Source organism: Corvus hawaiiensis, chromosome 3, assembly GCF_020740725.1.
Source record: "Corvus hawaiiensis isolate bCorHaw1 chromosome 3, bCorHaw1.pri.cur, whole genome shotgun sequence".
NCBI lineage: Eukaryota > Metazoa > Chordata > Aves > Passeriformes > Corvidae > Corvus > Corvus hawaiiensis.
In genome coordinates this window covers 46,156,406-46,177,436 of record NC_063215.1, presented here as the reverse complement: position 1 = coordinate 46,177,436, position 21,031 = coordinate 46,156,406, and the positions used below count along the sequence as shown (strand labels likewise).

The 21,031-nt window shown below is 42.5% G+C and overlaps 1 protein-coding gene across 3 annotated transcripts; it reads right to left on the bottom strand.

Annotated features, from left to right (window-relative positions):
• Nucleotides 1-6,604: 6,604 nt before the first annotated feature.
• Nucleotides 6,605-10,893, bottom strand: MTRES1 (mitochondrial transcription rescue factor 1). Of its 3 annotated transcripts, none has more exons than XM_048299357.1 (4): nucleotides 10,849-10,893; nucleotides 8,977-9,412; nucleotides 8,081-8,153; nucleotides 6,605-7,058 (listed from the first exon to the last, which is right to left on the bottom strand). In XM_048299357.1, exons 2-4 carry the CDS (start codon nucleotides 9,402-9,404, stop codon nucleotides 6,882-6,884), a joined length of 678 nt encoding a protein of 225 aa, XP_048155314.1. In that variant the 5' UTR covers nucleotides 9,405-9,412; nucleotides 10,849-10,893; the 3' UTR covers nucleotides 6,605-6,881. The 3 variants fall into 3 exon arrangements, with proteins under 3 accessions (XP_048155314.1, XP_048155313.1, XP_048155315.1); XM_048299356.1 differs by lacking the exon at nucleotides 10,849-10,893 and adding an exon at nucleotides 10,186-10,245; XM_048299358.1 differs by lacking the exon at nucleotides 10,849-10,893 and adding an exon at nucleotides 9,863-10,159.
• Between the last annotated feature and the right edge of the window lie 10,138 nt (nucleotides 10,894-21,031).

Genomic DNA, 21,031 nt, shown 5'->3' with positions numbered 1-21,031 from the left:
TAACATGAATTCTACACCCCCAAGAAGCCCAGAAAATAATGTGAAGGTTTTATTTATAATTTATTTTCATTTAGATTATGTTTGCTGATTAGAGGGATGTGGAGCAGCTAGAAAATTCAATGTCTTAAGCTTGCCTTGAGGACAGGGCATAAATTGACAAGTGTTCTTACTTTTAAAAGTACATTTTAGTTGATTGTGCTTAAAATTTGTGGAAGAACAAGTGTGGCAGGTTTTTCTGACTAAGTGAAACTCCATCACTGTCATTGCCTACATTTCTTTACTGCCTTGGTTTGACTTTCTAATTTCTTTCCATTATTACTGCAACTCAGCACCAATGGAGTTAGAGATTTTTCCTCAGAAACATTCCGAAAGTATCTTTTTTAATGTGCCTGAAGTTGACAGAAATGAATAGATGAAGTTATGGTTTAGTTTCCTCTTAATTCTCTCTTAAAATTGACTTTGCTAAGAAAGGCAGAACAAGCAAGTGCTGGAAGCAGCTGACTCCTAACAAAACCAAACCTCCATCACATTCACATTTTCCTTGTACTTCATCTGACAGGCAGGAGATTAGCACTTACACTGTATTATTTCTATCCACCATATTCCTTTTCATTTTTGTCATTTTCTGGATGCTGTCATTTCTAGCTAATGGCCATGAAAGCCTGTGACATGAGCAGACCACTTGCTTGGTCCATTTCCTGGGCTGTTCCGTCATGGGACTCAGGTCCCCACTGAGCATTTTTCTTTGATTAACAATTTGGAAGGAAGAACTTTGATTCCCACAGGAAGGGAAGAACTGTAATAGAAGAGAAATAAAGATGTTCTTTTTCCACTTCTCCCCTTTCTTACCCACACCCCAAGACAAAATTGAATAGAGCAAACCTGGTTTGTTTTTAGCTATGTTTTCTTTAATTTCTGTTTTAAAATTTAGTGAAACTGACTTCCCAGTCATAAAATGGGCAAAATCACTACATGTCCAACCACACTCAAATTGATGTTAATAGATGGAAACAAATTATTACTGAACATTGGAGGAAGATCAGCTAATTAGTATCTATACACACAGAACACGCACACACAAATGTCAAGTAATCACTCCCAATTTCCCGCTCAAATTTCATTATAGCAAAGCAACTGTTAGTCCTTGTTTCCAGAGGCATTTTGTAGTCGTGTGTTAGTGCTCCCTTCTCTGGAAGGCAAAATATTCCTTTAATCGTTTCGGGAATGTACCACTTTGATTAGCTCATAGGGTGGTGTGTTAGCAAGGTCTACAAGTGTTCCCTCTGAGAAGAAAATCCTAAGGTACCTGTCAGCAGTAGGAATGACTCACTTGATAGGATTGCATCCTGGGTTTGAAATCTGACCCCTTGTATAAAACCAAGAGTTTGGTATTACATCATGTAATGTCCCTTGTCTCTTGCTCCCTATCTCTCCTTGTTCCAAGAGTTAGAACAAAAGAGGGTAGTGCTTGTCTCTGTGCAGGAGCATGAAAACAGATGCATTTTAGCTTCAGTAGTGCTCAGATTTGCATGGCTCACGTGCATCCCTTTGCATTCCTTTCCCTTCCATGCCACCATAGACTGACCATTACAATTGGCCTGCACAGGCTGTTGAGCACTGTAATTTGGTAGGTGCTGAAGGCAGACTGTCCCGTTCTGACATGCCATTACGGGAAAAAACAACCAACCCCAAGAAACAAAACAATAAAAAAACCAAACCAACCAACCAACAAAAAAACCCCAAACCCAACTCCCCACCAGAAACACTTTGGTGCTTTTCTGTTCTAAGAAAAAAAGAATTGCTTATTATGTGTGGCCAGAGGGGTCAGGGTATACCCCATGCCTCTCTTTGTCAGTCTGTAGGCAGCAGAACTCGGAACATATTCAGGAGTGTCAGTATGTGCCTGCTTTAGTTGACCAGGTTCTCTTCTGCCAGACCCAAGTCCAGCTGCTGTGGGAGCAATTCCCCACTATTCCTTCCCAGGACCCTCTCTCCCATGCCCTGCTCCATAATGCAAGCTGGCCCACATGCAGCAGATGCTGTAGGTGTGTAGCACTGCTCCTGCAGCAGGTGAGACACACAAAGCTGCCAGGTAATGCTGCAGGCTGTGCTGCCCCTGCTTACCCTTCTTTAGGTCACAGTTTTAGCTCACATGATGTTTAAAGGCTGCAGAAACAAGTGGAACCTGCTTAGCAGGGTCTGACCCCAATAAAAAGGTCTGATCAATAGAGAACCAGGACAGATCAATGTAGCCAAGTGGAACAGCTACTCACCTTCCTGCTGTCATAGTTTTCCTCTGAGATCACCCTGCCTTGTGACTGAAGCTTTCTATTTTGAAACACATGGGTACAGTTCCCTCTCCAGCCGTTTCAATCCTGGAACCACAGAGGGCTGTCTCACACATCACAAGACTCCTTAGGAAGTCTGCCTTTCTTTTCCTTAGGTCATACCACTGGTGGATCAACACTTAAAACTTATGAAAGCCTGTTTCTACCTTCCACTGTTGTGAGGACCCGGTTTTGGTAGCAGTCTTGGAATCACAGAATGATTTGAGCTGGACAGGACCTTTAAAGATCATCTAGTTCAACTCCCTGCCATAGGCAGGGACACTTTCCACCAGACCAGGTTGCTAAAAAACTCATCCAATCTGGCCTTGAAGATTTCTAGGGATGGGGGATCCACAATTTCTTTGGACAACTTGTTTCAATGTCTCACCACCTTCAATACATATAAAAAAAAATTCTTCCTTCTATCCAATGTAAATCTATCCTCTTTCAGTTAAAAACCAGTGCCCTTTGTCCTGTCACCACAGGCTCTGGTGAAAAGTCTCTGTCATCATTAGGAACAGGCTAAGTCTTGATTACTTGTGCTCTTGTCAACATTAGTTTCCAAAAAGCTTTTCCAGAAGTCAAAAAGTTACGGTTTTGGCATAATACTGTATTTATATTCTGTCCAATTCAAGAAATTACCCTGCTAAGTGCTCTTTCTTATGTTAATGGCTCTCAGGGATGCAACTTCCCTGTCCATCTTCGATGCCAGGAAGGTGTTGATTATTTTGTTGTTGTTGTTACTGTTTCTATCCTGCACAGAGCAGACCCTTTCAGAAAGTTAATTTCTTCACATCCGTACCTTAGCTATCCCCAAGTCCCAGAGCATTGCTGGCATTTTTTGAGTGGGGTCTTTCTCTGGCTCTGCATGCTCTGGTGTAAGCTGCCACTGCTGGCGGTGACAGGCAGTGTGTACATGCTGACAAGCATTTGACAGGTTGCTGACCAGCAACTGGAGCTCACTGACATATTACAACACACCTCTCTACTTGTTTCTCTCAGCATCCCTGGAGATTACGGCAGCCACTTAGAATAGCAAGAATAAGTGGAATTGGGGAACAGAGGATGCATCTCATTTATAAGTTCCACAGCAGCCAGTGCAAGCTCCAACAGAGTGGTGACAGCAATGCCCACAATGAAAGTACAGCCTGCCATCTTCCTCTGGTGCTTGCTCTGCAGAGTCCCTTCACTTCTGCAGAGTTAGGAACACCAAAATCCCCTAGGAAAGCTTTCCAGGATCATGTCCTCTTAAGAATAATTTTTTTTAAAGATCACTATGCCTGTAAATCAATAGCTAGACATGTATCTGCATCTTTAAACATCTACACAATCAGAAAAAAAATCCCAAACCAAACAAAACAAAATGAAAACCCCAAAACCAACCAAACAAAATCCCAACAAAACTAAACCAAAACAGCACATATTTTAGGTATGCCTGAAGAAAGCAAGAAATTATTTTAAATCCTTCACTCAGCAGCCATCACTTTCAGGCTATGGAGAGGTACACCCTGCTTAAACACAGCTATTGAGTAGCTGTTGGCGTGAAAGAACAAGTCCTGGAATATGCTCCTGCTGTCTCTTCAGGACTATCTTTGTCCTTCTGGGCTTTCCAGACTAGGTTGGGAGCAGACCCAAACTGGATGAACAGTAGCTACCTGCTCCTACTGGCCAGCTTTCCTGCAGACACACACCTGTGTGTGGCTGTCTAAACATATATAAACAAGAAAAAAATCTGTCTGCTTCACAGATCATCCAACAAGTTGTGTTGGAGGAAGCACATGTTTAAGGTCACCAGTGCAAGTGGTTATTCCTGAGACACCTGTCCTAAGTGACAGCATTTTCCTGTAGTAATACAGATGTGAGCTTCTCACCCCAGTATGGTCTGACCTTTACTCAGCTCTTTAAAGTGCCTAAGTATTAAATATCCACCTAAATGCCACAATGAAATTAATACATGACAATCTGAGATTTCATCTTCCTCTGTGGTTAGTTAAACAGTAAAAATCAGCAGTACTACACACAACTCCTAACTGATGTCTTCTGCATGAGAGCAGAGTATCACTGCCATGATTCACTCACAGTTTCCTGACACACCTGGTGAGAAGACTGGCCTGGCTGAACAGAGAGCTTTGGCTGGAACCCGGAAAAAAAGGAGAGTTTATGACCTCTGGAAGAAGCGGTGGGCAACTCAGGAAGACTACAGGGATGTTCTGAGGTTATGCAGAGACAAAAGTGGAAGAAACTAGAACTTAATCTGGCTACTGCCATGACATATATTAAAAAATTTTTCTATAAATACATTAGCAACAAAAGGTTGGCTAAGAAGAATCTGCATCATTTATTGGATGGGTGCAGGGGGAAATGTAGTGACAAAGAAATCTGAGGTACTTAATGCCTTCTTTGCCTCAGTCTCTTAATAGTAAGAAGAGTTGTTCTGCAGGTACTCAGACCCCTGAGCTGGACAACAGGGAGAAGAATGTAGCCCCCATAATCCAAGGGGAAATGGTCAGTGACCTGCTGTACCATTTAGACACACACACGTCTATGGTGCTGAACGGGATCCACCCAGTTGTACTCAGGGAGCTGGTGGAAGAGCTCACTGAGCCTCTTTCTATCCTTTACCCACAGTCCTGCCTCACCACAGAAGCCCCAGGTCACTGGAGGTCAGTCAGTGTGATGATCATTTACAACAAGGGTTGGAAGGAGGATCTGGGAAACTCCAGACCTGTCAACCTGACCTCAGTGCTGGGGAAGGTCATGGAGCAGATAATCTTGAGTGCATCATATGGCATGTGCAGCACAACCATGGAATTGGGCCCAGCCAACATGGGTTTGTGAAAGGAAGGTCCTGCTTGACCAACCTGATCTCCATCTATGATAAAGCCACCTCCTTACTGGATGAGGGAAGGGCTGTGGATGTTGTCTACTTGGACTTTAGCAGAGCTTTTGACACCATTTCCCACAGCATTCTCCTAGAGAAACCAGCTGCTTATGGCTTGGACAGGTGCACTGTTCACTGGGTAAAAAACCTTTTGGATGGCCAGGTCCAGAGAATGACGGGGAATGGAGTTACATCCAGCTGGTGGCCAGTCACCAGTGGGGTTCCCCAGGGTACTGGGGCCAGTCCTGTTTAATTTCTTTTTCAGTGATCTGGACAAGGGGATCAAGTGCTCCCTCACTACTTTATAAATGACACCAAGTTGGGTAGGAGTGTTGATCAGCTTGGGAGCAGGAAGGCTCTGCAGAGGGATCTGGACAGGCTGGATCAATGGGCTGAGGCCAATTGTGTGAGGTTCAACAAGGCCAAGCGCCGGGTCCTGCCCTTGGGTCACAACAACCCCAGGCAGTGCCACAGGCTGGGGCAGAGTGGAAAACTGCCCAGGGGAAAAGGACCTGGGGGTGCTGGTCAACAGCAGCTGAACATGAGCCAGCTGTGCCCAGGCGGCCAAGAAGGACAACGGCATCCTGGCCTGGATCAAAAAGAGTGTGGCCAGGATGAGTAAGGAAATGATTGTCCCCCTGTACCCAGCACTGGTGAGGCCACACCTTGAGTGCTGTGTCCAGTTCTGGGCCCCTCACAAAAAGACATTGAGGGGCTAGAGGGCAAAGGAGCTGCTGAAGGGTCTGGAGCACAGGTCTCCTGAGAAGCAACTGAGCCAGCTGGGATTGTTTAGCCTGGCAAAAAGAGGCTCAGAAAGGAGGTTGCAGGAAGGTGGGGGATGGTCTCTTCTCCCAGACAAGTGATTTGACAAGAGGAAATAGCCCCAAGTTGCACCAAGCGATTTCTAGATTGGACATTAGCAAAGATTTCTTCACTGAAAGGGTTGTCAAGCATTGGAATAGGCTGCCCGGGGAAGTGGTGGAGTCACCATCCCTGGAGTATTTACATGATGTGTAGATGTGGCACTTAGAGACATGACTTAGTGATGGGCTTGGCAGTGCTGGGTTATTGGCTGGACTCAATGACCTCGTCTTTTCCAACATAAACTATTCTGATTCTATGATTCTCTGTCACCATGAAGTTTCCTGCTTAGAAATATGTCACCGCAATCAGTATCCTGCTGTATTCTTGGTATAGCAGCAGCGTATATAAACATGGAGTTGGCACTGTTAACCTTTAATTAAGATTAAATAATGAAAAAGAAAGCAATTTTACATAATTGAGGGCTTTAGCCCTAACTATTTCATGAATATAGAGATAACGAAAGCCATTCTGCTTGTTGTGATGTCAGCTTTAATGTAACCTTTCTGATCAACAAAATTAGACAGCAATTAAATAGTGATCAAATTAGTCTTTATTGGTTCATTATTTATAAGAAACTTCCTGGAAATATAAGTGTTGGATCTTTTAACCTACAGTACCACAAAACAAAGCTAACAGCAAGAAGTGACAGGCTTTATTGCATGATTATTGATGTACGCAGCAGAGGGAGATAACATTCTGACACAAGCCCTTAAAAAAGGGTACTGTAATTTTGTTTAACCAAAATTCATATTTAACAAAAAATATGTTTTTCTGCAAAAATCTTATGCTGCCACATGCATAACCCCTTGTTATTTAAGTACATCCTGTTTGGGCACTTTTAAGTTTTTCCAACGTCTCAAAATGACTTTGTATTTTTCACTTTCAGTTTTGTCAGATAATTTTTTTAAGACTACCCGCATAACTACAGCAGTTCCTGTTTCTTTATCTTCACCTATTATGAGATCCAGTGTGTCACCAAGTTTCACCTGGAAACAGAAGGAGAAGATGAGTGATTATAAACATTCCCTGGGGAAAACAAATCCCTGCAATCTTCCATTTTTTCCACTTAATATTCTTATCTCACAGGAGAGGAGGAAGGCAGCCAATACCAGACCTATTATAGATCCTCCAGCTATGAACTTCTAGGAAAGCCGTGGCAATATGCAATTACATGTCTCATGACCCTCCCTGCCAAGAGCTTCACGGTTCGTGTTATACAACCAACACCTAACTCTGTGAAAAAGGTTTCATGTATGTCTTTTTTTCCTGAAGTGTGCTTCCCACCAATCTTTTTCTATTAACACAGACACAGACTAGCAAAATGCAAATTTCTTCCTTGTGCCTTTAAAACAGTTTAAGTGTTTCAAAGAACAGTGTGCTCAGCAACTGCCTGTGCTCCTCTCAAAGGTCACAGATGCAGTACACCTCTCATAAACCAGCCTTAACTCTATGAAATCAGGAATCAAAACTTCCCATCATATTGCCCTTTGGTGACAGCAGCCACCATCGAGATTACCCTCACACAAACAAAGGGTTGGTAGAAGTACGTGTCTGGGGACCCTCCTGCCTCTCTCCCAACTGTGGTCCTGTGTGCACTATTACAGGTTCAGCAACCTTCTCTCAGCTACCCCAGTTTCAACCCTTTTCTATCATCAAACTCTCCTTTTCTTTAATCATGTGTCTGCTCCACCAATATCTCAGATTTAATCATTCCTACTCCATCAACCTCACATACACATCACTTCCTTCAGCAGCTTAAAATGTTCTGCCCTTGCTGCCTTCTCCTGACTTTCAGCCTTAGATTTGACTCTCCAACAACACAAGTTTCCTGTCTACCTTAGGTAATAACGTTTTACCCAGGGAATCAGTCACACCATCCCCCCCAGGTGGAAGTGGTGCTAGCAATGCCATGCATTCCCCTTTGCAGAGTGATCTAGAGAGAGAAGATCATGCCTTAGCTATTTTCTTGTACTATATTAAAAAAAAATTAAATTTAAAGAAGTCTTACAGTTCTACTTTTCTTCCATAGTTTTTCTCCATTCAGCCTGAGTTCATGATTGTAGAATGCATCTTCTACTTTACTGAAGAAAAATAAGGTTTTATTGCAGTTACAGTGTGCAGCAAACCAAATGCAATTGTTGCTTTGCAGAAACACAACACCACCATTCATTGGCAAGGCACATTTCCACAACTCTAATTTGTGTGTAAAGGACACCTTCACTTAAGGTCAGAACAGACTTGAACTGGAAGTAAAGAAAAGGTCTTTCACAGATATTAAATTAAATAATAGCATATAGTTGCTCTGTGCCAGAAAAGCTGTTTCTAGAGATCTCTCTGCTGAGTATTGAAAGAATCATGTCCCCTTTCCTGCACCAGCCAGTTTAATAATTTGTAAGGGATCAAGTTATACTAATATTCTGTTTTAACAACATAGTGATATCAGACTTCTGCAGGCTGCATTAGATCAAACATTGTGATACATTTATATACTGCACATTTACCTGGTGGACCTGGTACTTGAAGCTTATACTCACCATCCCCTATTTCACCATTCATTAAACAGTGCATTATTTTACTCCCTCAATCTCAAATGAGATCTTTTTGTATTACTCAGTACAGTATTATGTATTTTCTTAATTTTAAATAAATAGTAAGTGATACAAAATGCAATCTTAGAAATACTGCAGACAGAGCAAAGCAAAATCAGGCTGTTTCAAGGGAGGTAGGGTGAAATAAACAGGAACATCCATACATCCAAAACATGTATTCAGAGAATCAAGAAAGCTCCACCAAAAAAAAAAAAACCCCAAATACTGAGTTATTCCAGCAATAAAAGGTTATCAAAAGTCAAATTTTAGAGGCATGATATCTTTCTCACTAGCAAGTTGTTTCTTCTGTACTTACTTTCTTGCCATGTCTAAACCAGCTTTCAAGATCACATCATATCGAAGAGACTGCACTACTTTTTCAAGATCCTTGTAATCTTTTACTGCATTGGGGTCATTTTCAAATTCATCTTCCAAATTACTTTCATCTTCATCCTCTTCTTCCTTCTCCTCTTCTTGTACACTTTGTCTGCTCCTTTTAGAGCTTTTGCTGCTTTTGTTCCGCAGAGAAAGTACTGATATATACTCTGGAGAGAGTCTTAGCGCACTGAGCTTGACTGGGGAAAAACTGAAACATCTTCTGTAGTTTACTGTGCTTGCTTGACAGCTACAGACTATGGTTCTCCTCCAAGCGGGATACAGTTCATTTGAGGGAAATTTCTCCCACAGTCCGAACCAGACATTTAGTTTTCTGAAAGTGGTGATGGGGAGTCTGAAGCCAGTCATAGCATACCCTAAAATAAAACAAACATTCATATGTAAAAATAAGCAACTGCTTTGACAGATTGAAAGGATTTCCCCACATATGGCATAACAGTTACTACAAAAAGATGATTATCCAGTTCCCCATACAGCAATGCATCACCTGAAAGCAGGTATCCCTTTCTCATACACTGGCCACCACGACAAAGAGCTAAGACACCAGATGAGAAACAAACACAGAAAAGCCCAGCGGAATACTCTGTTCGTAATTCCTTCTCTGGTGTTCAATATTAACTGTTCAAACACATTTGTGGCACTTTCCTCCCCACATCTGAAATACAATTCACAAAATACACAGAAACGACGCTATCTGTGTCATAAAAAGCACGGGGAGATCTATATTTATCATGAGTCATTGTCAATACAAGCAAGTCGCTGAACTCTGCAAGCAAGCAAATCCAGAAAAGCCGAAAGCTGCTTAACTTCAGTTTCTGCCTGGACCACAACACTCCTGCGTGGCAAAACGCTGCGCAACTTCCCCCCGTTTCTCCAAACGGGAACTGGCACCGTGGTACTGCTCGGCAGAAGTAAGAGGGCTCTATGTACCGCAACAGGAGTGACACCAGGAGTGACCCGGCAACAGCAGGCTCATGTGCCAGCTCCCCGCTGCTGCTGCTCCTCTCTCCAACCTGGGACAAGTAGGTGGAAATACCCCCAAACACCCCAGATGTCTTTCAACGCTCTCAGAAACTGATTTACAGTGCCTACTAGCTGGGTGCTGCGCTGGCTTTTACTGTGATCTTACATCCATGGAAACACGTGTTTCCTTATGAGATTAGAGTTCGGTTTCCCCGCAGCCGTGACCTCTGCCGAAATCTGCAACGAGGCGGTATTTGTGGTTGAGAAAAAAGCCCTGATCAATGAGGGCAATAACTGGGCAAATAAAAATAACCACACCTCCCCTGGCCTTTTTCTTGTCTCTAAATATGTGAACTTAAAATATATGACATATAGTTTGAATTGTAGGATAGTACAGTGCTCGCAGAAGACACAGGCCTCTCCTCAGTTCGGGGACAGATTCCAATAGTTATTTGGACGTGCAGTTAGTTATTATTGCTTCTTTTTAGCGCTCGACCTTAGTTTGTTCCGCGCTGGCCAGCGGGTACAAGCGGGCCCGGAGGGCCATGAGCCCGCCCCGCACACGAAGAGCGCCCTCTCCGCCTCGTTGGAACCCTCGGGCGGGCAGAGCCTCGCCCGGCACCCCCCGCCCCGGGCCGGCCCCTGACCCGCCGCCGGGGCGCTCGGTGCCGGCGGGAGCGGGCGGCCCCGCCTTCCCTGGCGGCTGCCCCGGGAGGCCGCACGGGCCTGGCCGCCGCCCGCCCGCCGCCGCCACCCGGCCCCGCGACCTCGAAGCCGCGGCGCGCCCGCCCCGGCCCCGCCGGAGAGGCGGCCCGCGGGGCGGCGTTACCTGGGTGCCGCGGGCGCCTCGGGCCCGGGCCGCGCCGCCGTCCCCGCGCCGCCGCTCGCCGGCCGGAGGCGGAGCCGGAGCCGCCGCAGCCCCGGCTCGGCGCCCTCTGCCGGGGCCGGGGCCCGGCGGACCCGCTCCGCGCCCCGGGGCGGGACGGGCAGGATAGGCGGTGCGGGGGCGCTCGTTTCTCCGCCCCCTGCCCGCCGATTTGGGAGCCGAGGTGGCTCTCACAGAATCACAGGAAGGGTCAGGTTGAAAGGCGCCACAGTGGATCATCTGGGCCAACCTCCCTGCTCAAGCAAGGTCATTCCAGAGCTATGGCACAGGATTGTGTCCAGGAAGTTGTTGAGTATCTCCAATGAAGGAGGCTGCACAACCTCTCTAGGCAGCCTGTTCCAGTGCTCGGTTACCCGAGCAGGAAAGAAGTTCTTCCTCGTGTTCAGGTGAAACTTCCTGTGCATCGTTTTCTGCCTGTTGCCTCGTGACCTAATGGTTGGCACCACCAAGAAGAGCCTGGGTCCATCCTCTTGGCATCCCCTCCGTAGATATTTGGGGCTGACTCTCTCCTTCTGCATACTGTGCCCGCCGGTTTGGGAGCAGAGGTTCGAGAGAGCTGGGAGAGAGGCAGGAGGGCAGCCGGCTGAAGTGGGTATCCTGCCAATCCCTCCTAGGCAAACCGCGAGGTCCCCTGCGCTTGGGCCAACCTCTGCCCTGTCCCTCTGCTGGAAGACTGGTCCAGTCACCGATGGTCTCCGGCCCCACTGAGAAGTGCCAGAGCTCTTTCCCATTATAATTTTCCTGGCTTTCTAGGGAAGTTCTTTCTGTGTTTTCACCCCCTCATGCTCTGCCCACATGCCCAAACCAGAAAACCATGAAAATCTCCCACTGGGGAAATGACTCCAGCAGATGCTAAAGTTTCCCGACCACAGACTGATTCGAAGGGCTTGGCCACCATGACAATCTAATCCAAACCCCTTTGTGGCCTAAGGTTTCCCCTTGTCTTTTTTACTTTCCTTCACATGACATCTCCCTCTTTTACTCCGCATCTCCATTACTGGTGGTAATTCATAATTCCTTCTCTTCGGAGCTCAGAAACTAGGAGAGGTCCATCCCTTCTTCTGCCTTCTCCCACATTTCTCTATGCTTTGCACCAACCACACCTCTCTGTGTGCTTCTGAATGCTCCAGTTTCTCAGTATCTGGGGAATTATCTGTATCCATACAGAATAGGCACAGAATGCAACCAGATTGGTAGCATCTTGCCCTGATGTATGTGGCTGCACAAGGTTCAGGGTAATTTTGGCAGATGGAAAAGCTCCTCAACTTTACAGTTCTGCTTTAAAATGCCTGTCACCTCACCTGACAGAACAATTGTCTCTTGGAAAATTACTGGCAAATCTGAAAAGTGATACAACTGTGGAGCTACTGCTGCACAGCAGCTGTGCAGTTAACATGGGCATTATAAGTGATTGCTTCATTTTACATGTGTACAAACTTTGTCACAGTCTGTACAGATGTACATAAAATGTTCAACATAAAATGTTTGAATGGGAGGTTTTTATGTCAGGGATATTTGGTAATGGAGCAATTCATGGGCAAAGCTATTTCCTCTCTTTAGAAAGTTCACTGGGAAGAAGTCTCTGAACACCTTTGTGTCTTTATGTATTTTGAATGTTCCAGTGCCAAGTTATGTGAGATTCTGACCAATTTCAGTTGAGAATATAGCCTCTAACTTTTTAGCACTTTCCCCCAATGTATCTTAAAATATACATACATGCATACTTACTGAGGGGGGAAAAAAAGGTCAGTAAGAGTAACTTTCTTGCATTCATAGCGGCATACAGTGAGTCAGAACAGAAAAGAATGTCAAGAGCAGTGTGGGGATTCCCTGAGCAGAAATGCTACCTTCTCTAAGGAGGAAAAAAATCCATAGCTAAAATCCAACAAAAACCACCCCAAGCCTATCTTTCCATACACCTCATTCTCTTAAAATCTTTTGGAATTTGATTTGTCTCATGTAGGATTAAAGTAATGATCTAACATTGCTAAGAGTGAAGTTAACTTACTCTGAGTAAACAAAAATATATGTATTAGTTCTTTGCTATGTTATTCAGGCATTATACATCCTTATTACACCTTTGTCTTGAAAGGCAAGGTAAAGAGTGTGCCTGAAGTCAGCCCCTCTTTTATATTTTAAAATATGATGAAATAGTGGCATCTCGCAGAAGCAGAAATTAATCAGATGCAGAGGAAATGTGAGTTGGTTGTCATGAACAGGCATCAGGAATCTGATTTATCTCATCATTTCACAACCCCAAAGAGACGTCACCTCTGTCACTCTTGCTTAATTTCCTTGTCCAGCTATGTGGGCAACTGTTCCAGTTGTACTAGTTGGAGTCATGAAAGCAGCTGCTTACCAAGGTTTTTTTGGGATTTTTTTTCCCCCCCAGGATTCATTCAGCCCTGGACTGTAGAGGAACTTCAATGTCTCCCAGGTCTTCTTGTTGTCAGACTCCCTCCATGCTGCAGAGTGGAAGGGCCATGAAAGCCCTTGTACAAGATTTGTACTGCAGATAGGTGAGTGCTTCGGAACTCCCAACCTGGGTCAGTATGTGCATTTTTTAATGAAAAAAACAATGCTAAAATGAAGTTAAGAATGATTAATCCTGCTTTAATTATATGGAATTGTAATTATAACCAAAATGTTCCGAGGGGGAGAAGACCTCAGTGCAATTTTTCTCTTCTCCCAGTTTACCATTAGATGGCAGCGAAAAGCTCTTCTCGAAGCTGCCATGGGCTCAGGCTTCCCTCACAAGAGGCTTTGCTCAAGCACAAATCAGTCATACCTATCTCTGAGCAGGATTTCAGGTGATTTGAATTTTTTTTTTTTTTTTTTTTTAATATGACACCTCAGCAACATACAGTCAAAAGTTTCAGCTTTGGTAAGAAACAGTGATCATTCATTTCTGGCATATTCGTGGTGGTCTAATTTTTTTTAAATTAGTCTGATCAAGATGTGTTCTTTTTCCCATAGCTATTCTCATAGAAATGCTTAATTTTTTTTCTTTCAGTGGAGTCATCTCCTCTCTAGGAAGGGTAATTCCTCTCTTGTTTGGTTTTCATTTTGTGTGTTTCAATATACTCCCTATGCCGTTCACTCACAAGGAGATTAGTCTTTTAGGTTTGGTAGCTCAGAGAGAAAATTCTCCGTAACTTTTGACCTGTATGTTGGAATCTGTAACTGGGAATTCCCTCCCCACTGCCTAGGGTTTTTTGTTACGTTTGTTTTCCTGCAAGGCCATCAAGTGACAGTGCTGGATCTGCTGACACCCATTGCATCTCAAAATAAAGAGCCCCATGCTGCCATTCGAGTGCTGTGAGTAGCTCTGACTAACATTCTGCAGTGCACATCTCACCAGATTACTTGTCTCTGCAGATTTAGCTTCAGCATTGCATTGTTGAGACCATGTGCTTTTTAAGTTACACTGCTTATTTCAAGGTGAGAAGGTGACTGGACAGTGTTCTATGCATATTTATGCTGCCTGGCCAAACAGAGTGTCCCCACATGGGCATCACCTTTAAGTTTGTCCATATTCATTTGAATAATGAGCTTCCTGGCTGCTAATTCACCTCTTTCCAGTGTCACACCTATTGTAGCTGCTTAGATGTTCTTTTTTCTTAGTCCAAATCCTAGAGACAATTCCTCTAGCTGGTTACTTGCCTCCCATCTGTGACCAAGTAATCCTATCATCTCTTTTTCTAAAGCCCCTCTCTGAAAAATAATCTTTCATGCAGCACAAGCTTCCTTTCCAGCCCTTCCAGTACTGCCTTTTCAGTTGGCACGCTGCTCTAAACTTCCCTTTCTCACGCATTTGCCCATATAATCTACTGTACCATCTTTTACTATAAAACATTATGTTTAGTCTCTTTAGGATACCTTTAATGTATCCAGCTCCTATCCCAGTACACTGGAACTTGGCTGTTTCTCTCTACTTACCAACTCTTTCTGTTGCCATTTCATCTCTTGCAATAACAACTGCATTATGAACTTCTGTCCATTTGTTCCTGCAGCCACATTGGCGTCCTGCATAGAGAATCCCTTTCCAGAAGTGAGCAAGGTTTCACAAAGCACCTTTATTTGCAGTTTACTTATTCCTTGAAAACCCATCTTAGACATTAAAGATGGGTAATTAGAGGAGTAAGGGAAGGTGTATGAGTTTCAGGTATTGTTTTGTATTTCTTTAAGTGATGGAGATATAGCCACTTGTTAATGTAGCATTCTCTCTTTTTTTTCCCCCATCCTTTTCACTACCCAACTAATCCGGCTTTTGTCTTCCCGTTGTCTTTTAAAGTAGGAGGCCACATTGAGCCATAATAAGAAAGAAACTGGAGGTGGGCAGTGCAGATTGCTCTGACCAGCACTGAAGAAGTGATGGAGGCCACTCTATCAGTCAGAGCACGGTGAACCACCTAAACCAGAAATACAGTGCTGCCTTGCCAGTGAAAACTGGTGTTACATCAGTGGTTAAGCAAATGGGAGGAAAACAGTGAGTAACTTCCTTCAGACACTCTGGTATTAAATCCAGCTACACCAACATTAAAAGCTCTGCAGTTTCACTGCTAATTCTTTAATTTCCCCATTTGGTGAGAGGTTTGCAGTGAGATTTGTTTGGTTGTTTCCCCCTCACTTTCTTGTTTGCTAATTGTCTAAAACACAGTAATTTTTTGGTAGGAGAAGTTATTGTGCTGTTTCCTAAGACAGGCTTTGAGACTTTCATTCATTCTCTGGTGAATGTGTTCAGGTCCTGCTGGTGTTGGTTGCTGCTCTAGGATTTATCTAGCTACCACTAACAGTGGATGGCAAATGCAATAAAAAGCAAAAGCAATCAATTAAACATTCATTATTTTAACCTTATTTACTAGCCATAAAACAACATAGTCCATGAGCAAATGTTAAGTAGTTTGAATTATTTGTTTACTTCTATGTTTCCTCTGTATTCTCCTCAGATGAATGTCTTTAGTTATTAGAAAATAATGTTCTGTTCTCTAATTGATAGTAACTAGTTCAAGATATACACATGCAAGTTTAGCATTATTAATTTCCAATGGGGAAATTTCAATTGTTCCTCCATCTGTGTATAATTAAAGTTTCCTTAAAATAAGCAAACAAAAAGCCCCAAACAAAACCAAATCAACAATGTTTTGTGTCAGGTTTGCTTTTAAAAGCAGAAAAAAGGCTATGAAAAGTACTTCAGCTTCCATTGTGACTAGGGGACCTAGTTTTCATGATTAGCATTTATAAACAGAAAAATGGATCTGTTTCAATGCACTCTTGACACACACACACACACATAAAGAAATAATACCAATAAAGGTGCAATAAGGAGGGATAGAATGTCGGAATAATATTACTTGGTGTCAAGGCCACCCCGCCCTTTCACAATGTCCAGCTCCAGAGGTGTAAAAGATGTGTAAATCGCATAGTAGGAAGATCTGGGATGATTTATCTCCCAGGGAAGCATGTCCTTGCAACACTAGCTGTTTAAACTCTAGGTGTTCTCATCACTGTGTGACCACTCCTCTGCACATTGCATAATGATACCCTGTGATAAAGTATTCACCATTTAAAAGATACATGAAGTCTTAACACTCCTAGTGATACATGATGCATGTTTCCTTTCAGCTGTTCATCTTTTCAAATCCTAGACTAGTCCATTTTTCTATAATGAATGGAAAGAAGAGCTGATCTACTTACATTTTAATCCTATTTGTTCTTATTTTGGCTTACAACTGTGTCTTCGCATCCAACTTTAGATCTTCCTGTTTATCAGATTTCTCCATGGTTCATTCTCATTACTTTGCTGTCTTTGCCTGTCTTCTACTCAAACTAGAAATTACCCAGAAAAGCTTAGAAAAGAATAAGCCCTTCAGGATGCCATGCAGTGGTCATGACTAGGAATGAATTCTGAACCTGGGTACTCCATAAGACATCTCTCTTTTCATATAGACTTTCTTCTTGATAACTGTGGGTAAAAATCAGCCCTGTTCAGTGGCAAAGAGAAGGCAGCAAATAAACAATGACAACAAGAAACCAAACCACAAAACCAAGGAAACAATATGGAAGCAGAAGTATACAATATTCAAATTGCAAGGTACAGATATTCAACATTGCTCAAAAGAAGATAGACTTCCACTGCTATCAGAAAAAAATGTTTCGTGTGCAGGGCTGAAAACATAGGTCGTGTAAAGTGTCAGGGATAGAAGAAATCCCAGCAGTCATAAACTAATGATGATGATTAAAATGACTAATAAGGATGCAGAGATTTTCAGTATATATTTTTTAATTTGTTTGGAAAGAAGTACAGTGAAGTAGAAGTATAGTATGAGGATAACTAACTTTCTATCCCCAGGTAATAGAGGTAATGAGGAGTATCAAATCCAGTGGAAGAAATCACAGACTTACAAAGCTAGTACTCAAGATGATGGTAAGGAGAACTTGGCTGCAACAATTGCAATTACTAATAAGTCTTATCATAGAAGGAAGATTCAGGGAGATGGGGAAAGTGCTAACATTGCACAGTTGCTCAAGAACTGGAGTGAGATAATCTCAAAACTGCATCAAACCACAAACAAAACAAAAAAGCTGGGAAAAATTATTCTTTCTAAGCTGCATCAATGGAGTTGTTGAATGCTGATTTCTCATCTTGAGTAGAGTGTGCTACTTTGGAATACACCATCTAACTAAGACAGATTTGAGAGAGTACAAAGGAAAGTGACAAAAAAGCATAAAACTCCTGTGAAGAAAGGTTGAAGGAACTGAATCTGTTCCTCAAGCTACGGGAAAATATAGTGGCAAATGTCAGAGCATATCATCTGCACTCTTTTGGTAGTCAGTGAAGAGATGTCAGCATCTCCAGGAAGTGATTAATCTGTTTCAGATGTCTGTGTTGAAATGAGATTAATTACATCATAGAAGCACTTGTTTCCTTTAATCATCTATCAAGGGTTTCCAGGGAGACTCACTGAGATGTAGATGGCTGCTGTCATGCGACCCTTCCTTCCTCCTCTCAGTGCAAAGTGTCTGACATGTTTTCAACCAGTAAACACTTTGTTACAAGTCTGGTCATCATTATTTTCCATGCACTTTACTAGGCAATGCGATTAATCATTGCAATGCAACGCAAACTTGAAGCAAAGAGGACTTTGTGTTGTGAGAAATATTCTGCAAAGATAGTTTGGCAAACAAACAGGAGGCCTGTGGGCTGTGGAATACCCTTCACTGATTTTTTTCTGAGTATAATGTTTAAACTTCCCTCAAATCAGAAGATGGAATAAATGACCTTTGATCCTTCTTACTTCTTCTTGTCTGTAGACCTGTTATCTGACATGATGCCTCATGAGTGAAGGAAAGTTCTGTCTTGGTTTTGTCCTATTCCAAGTAGCATGATCCCAAACAATTCCTGAGCATGATTCAGGGGTTGGCCCAGGCCAGGGACAACTACCTACCAATAGACAGTTTAGACTTAGCCTCCATTTTCTGGAGACTGGGAGAGTTTAACAGGGTGGACAGGGTTAGACATGCCAGTTGGCCTGAAGGCCAAAGAACAGGCTCTGCTACCATTTAATTTGTTTGTATTGATGTCACCCAAGAGTTTGTTTGACTTAGGGAGAAAGGTGTGCTTTCAAGCACATCTGAAGCCACACCTAATTGTGTAAGCTGACACCATCCCTTGGAGTCAAAAGATCCATGAGCATTAAAGCAGCAAACCTTACACATTTCTTCTTGAGACTGTTTCTGGAATCTCAATTTCCCTTCTGCTCAAACTTCCAGGCTTATGATCCCAGGTCTGGAAATCATGGCTTTGCTTACTTCCATAACAATCCTGCTAAGTAACCAGACCAATGCCTTTGTCTCAGAGCAACACAGAAGGGAAACAGTGCCACTGCTGGAATCCTGGCTCTGCATCATGGCAGCAAGGCCCATGTCTGAAGACATGTATGGTTGAATCTAATCAACATTTATTACCAATAAATGGAGATTTACAGTACAAGCAATCATGCCTTCCATTAAAAGCTTTACTTATATAAATTTAATATAAACCCTCAACTGGAAGAGGAAATGCAATCCTCAATATATTTTCCAAGTTCTTACTCAAGACACATGCCAAACAGCTTCGTCCAGTTGACTAAAATCAGTCTCAACCAGTCCCATCAGTATCTGAGTCTTGTTCTGCAATGACAGTGAATGTGCAACTATAAGAAAGGTGCTTCAAAGTAACTGGCAAATTCTGATTATATGGCTGGAGCCACTGCAAGACAGGTCCTTTCCACTAAACAAGCAGCAAGAGAAGGGCCAACCTAACTAATGAAATGTTAGGAAACATTAGGAAATACTGACATGAGTTTCTCAAGGCAAAACCATCTAAAAATGGACACCAAGGAAACATATCACCAGATGATGTCAGCTTAGAGCAGCATTTGTGGGCTAGTTGATGAACACTGCAAAAATGGATTTCTCCAAATCTGTCTTTTGAAAAAACGTCAGGTTCTAATACATAAATACACAACAAGTTCACATAGCTTATAATATGACTCAGGTGAGTACTGAGAGCTGCAGTAACCTGAGCTTGAAATGGGTGAAGACACTGAGAGGAGCCACAAGTTCTAATATATGAGTAGTAAGTTCTAGTCTATGCACAACCAAGGAGAGTGAAGAGCTGACTGAGGAGCACAGGATCCAGTGATTCTCATTGGCAATTGATGCTCCTAGAATATTTTAGATGGATCAAGACCAGCATCTAAAAGGTAAGAGTAAATTAATGGATAAGTCAAAATTATTTCTCATTAATTCCACTTACTGCTCTGACTACGCTTATTTTGCTAAAGCTTTTATTTAAATGTAATGTATTTGAATAAATTACTTATATATCTTGTAGACTTCTCCTCTGCCTCCTTTTATAGACAACTGTTGGGTTTTTTTCTGCCAGTTGTTTTAGCTGATCTTGTTTTCCAGTACATTATGCAAAGCAGCACAAGTTTTGCTTCTGCTCACTGAACTGAAAGCTATGCTTATTGTGAAGTTCAGTCAGCTTAAGACTCACTGGTGGAATATACGTATGAACTTACATTTAACTCAAAAGACCAAAGTAATTTTCTCCCTTCTCTTTGCTAATCTTTCTTATCAAAAATTATGTATTTAACTGGGAGAGGTGCTGAGTACTAATCTGGCCTACGGAAAAAGAGAAAGGAAGCAGAACAGTGGGGATTTAACAATATTTAACACTGTGTCTCAGCATGATGAGAGCTCTAAGAGCGCCTGGTATCAGAGGTTGGTTGATTGAGGGAGTGTACTGTCTTTTCTGAAAGAAAAATATCTGAAGTTCCTTTTGGCCACCAGGTAGCAGTACTTCACTTTGTACGGTTCTCAGCTCACAGCATTCCTTGCCTTGTCGAAGAATCCATATGTTGGATTCTGGACTCTTGCTCAGATATATCTTTTGCAGACTTCATGCTAGACTTCAGCTGAAAAAAAAAGATTTTTGAATTAGGAATGCAGGTGATTTATGTGCTCAGGAGGAATCAAGAATATTGCAGCTTTCCTGAATGGGGAAAGGTGGTTGTATAAATCTAATGGAGTGTAGGCATTGTAATTTCCAATGACAAAAGTTTCTATGAAAATCTTGGGTTTAAAATATTTTTAGCATTTATTCCTTGCTGACAGTACATTTCCTTATTTGTAATAGTATTTCAGGAATATTTCAGAAAGGCATCTTTGTGGCCTCAGAACATAAACTTTCTGTAGTTTTATAATTCCAGTAATTTACCATTTCTGCCAAGTGTTTTTAAACCTCTGCATTTTTCTTTATTTTTAAGTAGAGGAACGGACTTTACAATATTTTTAGCAAAACGGAAGATACCCTCATTTTCACTGAAACTTGTTAAAACACCAGAAGTGCAATACACTGTATAATAATAATATAATAATAATAATTTTCAGTTGTATCATGCTGTATGTCAACTTACAAGAACTGTGCATCATCCTTTTTTTTTATGGTTACAGTTCAAGACCTCAGGCAAGTTGCACAGCTAGAGAGAATGGGAAAGGCCATCTGACTGTTCTTTCCTCATTCTCATCTGTCCTGGTGTTGACATTTAAGTGTCTCAGCTGCTGCTTCAACCTGGAA

Excerpts from the sequence above, each read along its gene's own strand:
- MTRES1 (XM_048299357.1), bottom strand. The coding sequence starts at position 9,404 with ATGACTGGCTTCAGACTCCCCATCACCACTTTCAGAAAACTAAATGTC. Across the intron at positions 8,154-8,976 it reads GGTTTAGACATGGCAAGAAA|TAAAGTAGAAGATGCATTCT; the intron begins GTAAGTACAGAA and ends ATTTTTCTTCAG. Across the intron at positions 7,059-8,080 it reads TATGGAAGAAAAGTAGAACT|GTGAAACTTGGTGACACACT; the intron begins GTAAGACTTCTT and ends TTCTGTTTCCAG.